The 7,885-nt window shown below is 49.4% G+C and overlaps 1 protein-coding gene across 2 annotated transcripts in view; it reads right to left on the minus strand.

The window, feature by feature from the left end:
• Positions 1-1,117, minus strand: part of VPS26C (VPS26 endosomal protein sorting factor C) — a 48,062-nt gene extending 46,945 nt beyond the window's left edge. Inside the window, exon 1 of one of the 2 annotated variants that reach the window (XR_003971722.1) lies at positions 868-1,117. Coding sequence is in view for 1 of the 2 variants with exons in the window: in XM_030329428.1 (XP_030185288.1) it covers positions 868-924 (57 nt within the window). In the remaining variant the exon portion in view is untranslated. The remainder of the gene's footprint in view (positions 1-867) is intronic. The other variant, XM_030329428.1, reaches the window with a different exon arrangement.
• Positions 1,118-7,885: the final 6,768 nt, after the last annotated feature.

Here is a 7,885-nt window from a genome sequence, read left to right on the forward strand (position 1 = left end):
TGTAAATATCAGGTTTCCCCAGCTGTGTTGCACTCAAAAGGTTTAGCATCTGTTCATGATCTTTGCTTGGTCTTCGATCCTTTTTGAGACTGCTCTGCATTAATGTGACCAACTGCTACTCGCAAGTTTGTTCCACAGTGCAAGCCAGCTGGGATTTTAACACCGGCTGCACATTACAATCAATGGTATCTCTGGGAGTGGGACCCTGGCTATCATACTTTAAAATTCCCAAGGTGACTGATTCTACTGCAGAGCAGGGTTGAGCTACAAGAACCTTGCATCACCCTTGTTTTGCAAATAAGGCAACTGAGGACTGAGGAGATTGGCGAATGGCAGGCACAAAACTTGTTAGTGCCATAATTAAGATTTTTATTTTTTTGTACTTGCATTTTAATATGCTATTCCTTCTGTAGATCATTCAAACAATAAAACCGGAGAAATGAGTCACTTCTGTACGGTGTTAGAGCTGACCGGGGCCCGAAGTGCGTATTTCTGCTTTCAAAGCGAATTCTGCCGTTCGTTCAGTAAGACCCCTGCAGTCACAGCGAGAGCGAAGTTACGGGGCAGGTGGTCACCGAGCTCCTCGGCCCTCACTGGACAGCTCAAGCTCCGGAACCAAGGCCGAGCCGGACGTTCACGAGGCCAGACGGTAAACGCTGCAGCCCAGGCGCCGGCCCCTCCGGCCCGCAAGCCCCGCCAATGCGGTGACGACTCCGCCCGGGGTGCCCTCCTTAGGGCTGCGGGCCGCGCGCGGAACACACCTGGCGGGGACGCACCTGGAGGGGCGCTCTGCCCCGCCCAGGCACACCCAGAAGTGCGCGGGGCCCCGCAGACGACGGGACCTGCAGGCCCGCCCACCCTACTTACCCCGGCGTGATAAACCTTGTTCGCTCTCTTAATCTTAATATCCAGGCAGGTCCCCATTTCGAGTACTCCGCGGCAGGCAGCACTTCCTGCCGCGCGTGACCCGAGCGGAAGGCGAGTCGCCCCGCCCCTCCGACCCGGGCCCGCCCCTTTTCCCTTGCCGCTAGCTGTCTTTTCTGGAGACCTCGCGCCTTTCTCGGGATCGACTCTCCCGCCTTCCTTTTTCCGGTGCAGGGGCGGGCCTTAGCGCGGGCCGAGGGGCTGTCACTCTTCACCCCGCCCCTGCTGGGCGTGAGGGGCGGGACCAGGCCGGCCCCACCCTTTCCGTAAAGACTGTCCTAACACCGGAAATACCCTCCAAAACGGCTCTCTCCCGGCGTGCCCCGCGGTGGGGGGTGGTGCCGAGGTCGCGTAGCGCGGGCCCTGCCTTTGCGGGGCAAGTGAAACTCCCGTCAGGCTCTGCGGCTCAGGGGCGCTGCGCTATGTTGGCCTTAAGGTGGTGATAACTGAGGATTGAGTTCCCTCCCTAGTCTTCTGCCTCTCGCCGTCTCTAGTCCTCCCCCACTCTCTCCCGAGGGTTCTGAAGACTGGCGTCTTCGGCTTTGCGGCACTGCCTCCCCTGCCCGCGGCCCCGCGCTCCCGGCCCGCAAGGCGCCGATTGGCGGGCGGCCCGCCTGGCCCGCCCCTGCCGCTGGGCCGCGGGCCAAGGTCTCGGGGAGCCCCAGGTGACCTCGCCCCGCTCCGAGTCCCCGGAGGCCGGCTGGGCGGGGCCGCGGGGGCTTGTGGGTACTCCCCCGGCGCGCGCCCTGGAACCGGGGGCTGAATATTCATGTCGGTGCGCAGGATGCGGGGAGGCGCGGCCCGCAGGCCCTGGGTGCCGGCAGCGCGCGCGGATGGGAACCTCGGAGCCGAAGCGGACCTGCCCAGTCTGTTTTTCATTCCCGGACGGAGCCGACTGAAGCAGACACAAGACATACTGGTTTTGGGGGGAGTGGCCTCCAGGCAGGGCAGCAATAAAGTGGTAGGAAACGTTTTGCCGTGACGAATAAAATTCCTCGTAGATGTTTTAAACGAGGGCTTTGCCAATAAGCAGGCAGGTAACATTTCGTTATTTTGGCAATGCGGTGAAGAAGTGCTTTTTGTTCTTAAATTCTTTAGTGCTGATGTTTGTTTTTCAATGTGCATTAGTTACAGGATGGCGTTGGAAATCTTCCGTAAAACGATTTCGTGAATTAGTGTGACCGGTGCCTCCCTCTTCAGAATTTAAGGCATTTTATAGGACGACACTGACGGTGCTATAGCTACAATTGCTTTTGAAGGGTGATACAAGGTGGTATTTCCCAATATTCGGGTCTCCGGTTTCAGCTCCTCTCTGCCCTCAGGGCTTCAGTCTCTCTGTCTTGGATGTCTTCCTGCAACTCAGACTCAGCAATTCTAAAACAATTCATTAGGGACTTGATAATCACCGACTAGTCTATTTGCAATTCAGGAAATGAATCCCTCTCCACTAGACTCACCCAGCATTTCCAACTGGTAAATCTCAATCTCAGTAGACAATGCAGGGAAACAGGAAAAGAAACCTCTTAACAGGGATCCACATCCTAGACTTGTCTGCTTCTGCAAACCTGCTTTCTACTTAACTTTACAACCAAACATTTCTTATTCCCTGAGGTCAGCTAGGCCATGTTGTTATTCCTCTTTGTAAGTTGTACACAATTTGTGTGGAATGCTGGTGCGGAGCAAAGAGCTCTGGTTCCAGCAGTTGTCAGTGTAATCAGTTTTGGGGCCCTCTCTGTGCGATGGCTTCCAAACATGAAACGGTCCATTTTTCTCCAGTCACTGTTGTTTTGAATCTTTTCTCCATCCCTCAGCTACACCTTAGGGCATACTCCTGTCTGGTCAGTTTCAGTTACTAAAAATCAGACCACGTCAAAGTGCCAATCTCAGGACATGAGTGGGATCCCAGATCCTTAGTTGGGAGTGGGAAGGTACGAGTCATGCTTCTGGCTCAGACACTTCTTCAGCGTCCTCTTCAAGGCCTGGATGCTTCTGTGTTGAGGCAAGCATCTTTTAACTGGCCACTGCCAAGGTTCTCTCTGAATTGATTCCTGCTTGTCTTGACGGCTGGTCCTTGTTTAAAACTCCTTTCGTGGGGCACGTATGAGAAGGTCTGGTGGGCCTTCTCCCTCCCATGCATTTCCATGGAAGATCTATCTCCAGCTCAATATTTTCTTATCACCCCCCTACCAGCACCCAGTAGTATACCCAGCCTCTTTGTGAGGGTTCAGCAAGGCGGCTCAAGACCATTTATCTCCCACGGAGTCCGCGTGACCCATGAGAAATACACATCCTTGCCACGCAAAAGGGCTGGACTGGAACCTGCCCCAAGGCCTCTCCTCTCCACCCTGCTGTCTCTCTTCAATCTTCTTGCTCCCTCCTAAAATGCAGGCAGGAATAAATCAAGAATGTAGGCCAGACAGGTTTGCAAGGAGTCAATGAAAGACCAGCCTCTCCTTGCAGTAGTCCCCACCGATACTAAGGAGAGATTACCTTGCAGCCTCCCCCTCAACGTCACCTCCCACCAGAATCGCTGAACTCTCTGTGAGGCCAACTGCCTCCTTTTATTCCTTCCTCTCCCTCCCCATGTCGACTGAGATGGAGAGGATTGGGGAAGTACTTGGTGGCAGCAGGACTTGACTGCAGCTCTTTATTAAGCTCTGGGGAAAATACCTGCCTCCAAGTGTAGGCATCTTTTGTTGGAAGATGGGGCACTACGCTTGTTTCAGCTGTGAGCGTATTGCCCATTCTGGGACTGTAGGAGACGGACCACTAAACATCTTTTAGTGGAGGCTGTGCTGCTCTGTTAAGACCTTTTAGGACTGAGGAACGTGTTTCTGCGCTGCCGGGAGTATTGCTCTCAAAAGTTGTCAGCTAAACTCACTCTTTAAAGCTTGCCCTTAGCTGAGGAAAACTGCATTGCCCAAAGTCATGGTCATTTGGGTGGGGGAGGGAATTTGGGGGGGACAGCCCACCTGTAATGACTAGTCAATTTAGAACGTAAAGACTTCTTCCCTTCACCCCAGTTTGGAACGACTCTGAAGGACAAGTCAGCTCCCAAGATCCCTATATTAGTTATCTATTGCTGTGTGACAAATTGCCTCCAACAATTAGCAGTTTAACACAACAAACATTTTTGAACTCGTAGTGTCTGTGAGTCAGGAACTCAGGAGCTGGGTAGGAACTTCACTGGGTAGTTTTGGCTCAAGGTGTCAGGGGGTTGCAGCCAAGTCAACAGTCCTCTGAAGGCTGGACCGGACTGGAAGGTACACTTCCAAGATGGCGCCCTTACATGGCTATGGGCTGAAGGCCTCAGTTCCTCACCACGTGGGATTCTCCACAGGCTGCTTGAGAGCCCTCACGGCATGGCAGCCAGCTTCTCCCATACCAGGCAGTCCCACAGGGCGAGCAGACGGAGCTCTGCAGTGCCTTCTTTGACCTAGGCTCTGAACTCTCACATTTACGTTTCCTTTATTGGTTAGAAGAGAGTGATTCCAGCCCACACCCAAGGGAAGGGGAATTTGGCTCCTTTGGAAGGGAATATCAAAGAATCTGTGGACATATTTTAAAGCACTCTGTGCCCATTGGCTGGGGAGCCTTCCTGTGATTGCATCACAATTAAACTTTTCCCTCTGCCCAACCCAACCCTGCTTGCTTCACCCCCACCCCACCCCCAACACACCTGTTGATCTGGGGAACACTCCTTAATTTATTTCCTTCACATTAATCTCCATCTCAGGGCCTGCCCCTTGGCAACCAGCCTGCAACAATCCTGTCACGCCAGCTTCCTGACTTAACTTCTTTGAGCTTCTGTAAAATGATCTCGGTGCTTCTTTCCTTATAAAGTGATTCATAACAACTCACATATATATAAAGTACTTGCTGTGGATCAGGCACTGTTCTAAGCACTTGAAGTATTTTAATTTGTTCCATCCTTAGAAGTACAGTCATGACTCCCTCACCTTACAAAAGGGAAAAACAGGCACAGAAGGGTTAGTGGACTCGCCCGAAGCCATGTAGCAGCTAAGTGGCGGCCACCATTTTGATCCAGAGCTCACATGTGCAATCACCAATCACCATGCTACATATGTGCACGCGACAAACGTTGGGCTTAGTGCAAGGGGACAGAGGGTCTTAATGAAAAGACCGGGCAAAGAACTCCCAATGAAATGTGAAAGTCAAGCAAGAGTCCAACTTACAGTCAAAGGTGATTTGAGAGAACTTGATGGTGAAGGCACACGCTGTAAAAGCCATGGGAGAATTGTATGGCACATGAGCTTACTGGGGCCGCCATCAGAAAGTACTGCCAATGGGCAGCTGGGAACCACAAACACTATTCTCTCTTGTTTGGTTCTGGAGACTGAGGTCTGAAAACAAGATGTCAGCAGGGTTAGTTCCTTCCAGCAGGAAGGTTAGTTCCTTCCAAGGGCTGTGAGGGAAGGTTCTGCTCCAGGTGCATCTCCCTGGCTTGCAGATGGTGGTCTTCCTCTGCGACCCCTCACACTGCGTTGCTTTGTGTGTCTTCATCCTCACCTGGCATTCTCCCCACATGTGCGTCTGTCTCCAAATGCCCCCCCCCCACTTTTTTAAAAAATATTTTTATTTATTTTTGAGAGACAGAGACGGTGCATGAGCCAGAGAGGGACAGAGAGACGGAGACACAGAATCCAAAGCAGGCTCCAGACTCTGAGCTATCAGCACTGAGCCCGACATGGGGCTTGAACTCACGAACTATGAGATCGTGACCTGAGCTGAAGTCAGCCGCTTAACCGACTGAGCCACCCAGGAACCCCTAAGTGTTCCCTTTTTGTGGGGCGCCTGGGTGGCTCAGTCGGTTGAGCGTCAGACTTCAGCTCAGGTCACGATCTCACAGTCCGTGAGTTCGAGCCCCGCGTCGGGCTCTGGGCTGATGGCTCAGAGCCTGGAGCCTGCTTGGGATCTGTGTCTCCCTCTCTCTCTAACCCTCCCCCATTCATGCTCTGTCTCTCTCTGTCTCAAAAATAAATGTGTTAAAAAAAAAAACTAAAAAAAAAAGTGTTCCCTTTTTGTAAGAACACAGTCATGTTGGAGTGGAGCCCACACTAAGGACCTCATTTTGATTTGATTACCTCTGTAAAGACCCTATTTCCAAATACAATCATGTTCTGAGGTTCTGGGGTTTAGGACTTCACCATATGAATTTGGTGGGGGCACAATTCAACTTGTAACATATGGCAACAATATATAGACAAAAATATTTTTTAAAAAATTTTTTAATGTTTATTTCTGAGAGGGAGAGAGACAGCATGAGCGGGGGAGGGTCAGAGAAAGAGGGAGACACAGAATCCGAAACAGGTTCCAGGCTCTGAGCTGTCAGCACAGAGCCCGACACGGGGCTCAAACTCATGAACCGTGAGATCATGACCTGAGCCGAAGTCGGACACTTAACCGACTGAGCTACCCAGGTGTCCCCAAAACATTTAGACATATAAAGATAAATGTACAGTTAGTAGATACAGTTAGTAGAAGATTTTAACAAAACACAACCTGTTAGAGACTGAGTGCATAAACAATAAAGGTATAGAGGATTTTAAATAATTAAGTACAATGAAATGGAATTACAGGGGATTCACCTTTCCAAGTTATCTGTAAGCATTGATTGCATACTATACCACAAAGAAAATCTCATATTCAAATAACTAAGTATGGTCCAGATACTTAAACCAGCCAAATTTTAACTATTTCGAAATTCAGGTAAACTCTCCCAAATACATTAGGTCAAGGAGCAAATTAAAATACAGTAATCGACTAAAAATAAGGAAGTGTGAATGCTTCATGCCAAAGCCTTCGGATACACCGAAGAAAGATTCCTCTGTAAAATTATTAGAAAAGACTTTAAACATTTGGCCACGTGAAATGATATGATATGTGGAATTTGCTTTAAATTAACTCCACGAAGAAGGGAAGAAAAAAGAGAGCAGGTATGGTTGGGACAGGGCCATGGGTGAGAGATGTTGATAATTATTGAAGCTGAATAATGAGGGCATGGAGCTTTATTATACTATTCGCTGTGCTTTTCTGTATGTTCGAATCCCATGGTAGAAGGAGACACTATTTTTGAAATACTAGCCAACGTATTTTTTTTTATCCCTTGTAATTCCTAGTAGGTATGCCACCACCAACCCTCCCTCCACCAGATTTATGCCCCGGATCACGAATTTGTGATAAAGAGCATTTTGCCAAAGAAATGAAATAAATGTGTCTGATCTACAGGAAAAGGCACAGAAAGAGCAAAACCGATCTGGGGGCGAGGGCTGGCTGCCTGTCCTCCGGAGTCACCATCCTGGTTGAGGATGGGGCCGGGCTGGGCTATGAAAAGAAAGGAAAAAGCAGAGAGCCTGAGTGAAAGAGGAGAGGATTAGAAGACCCTGCAAGAGTGAGCTTCGAATTGAGTTGGCAGTGGGGAGAGCTCAGGCTTATTCTAGCAAAACGCTCTAGCATAGTGTTGGCTGGACCGGGAGGAGACTACAAACTGCACCAGCAGGGATACTGGCCGAGATATATGACATTTTTGAACCATCCACCTCTCCCCATCCCAGATAGAATTATTTCAGAGAGAAGGCAAGAAAGAGAATGGGGATGTGAAAAGGGAATGTAATATAGTATCAACTGAGTTCCAACTACATAGTAAGATTGATTTTTTTTCCCCACCCTCAGCAGAAACGGTTGCTGGAGAGCTAAATCAGGTTAATTTACAGAGAAATGAAGACTGTTACTTTTTTGACCGTTTATGTGTTGTGCCTGTAGATTTTAAAACAGCTACATATACAAAAATCAATAGGCATTTCTATTTAACAGCAGTAACCAGTCAGAAAATAAAATGAAAATAAGGATTGTATGTTCAATAGCAATAAAAATATAAAATACTCAGAGTAATTTGAATGTAATAAATGTTTGAGTTACATGAAGAAAGCTACAAAGCTGA

This window comes from Lynx canadensis, chromosome C2 (genome assembly GCF_007474595.2).
Source record: "Lynx canadensis isolate LIC74 chromosome C2, mLynCan4.pri.v2, whole genome shotgun sequence".
Taxonomy (NCBI): domain Eukaryota; kingdom Metazoa; phylum Chordata; class Mammalia; order Carnivora; family Felidae; genus Lynx; species Lynx canadensis.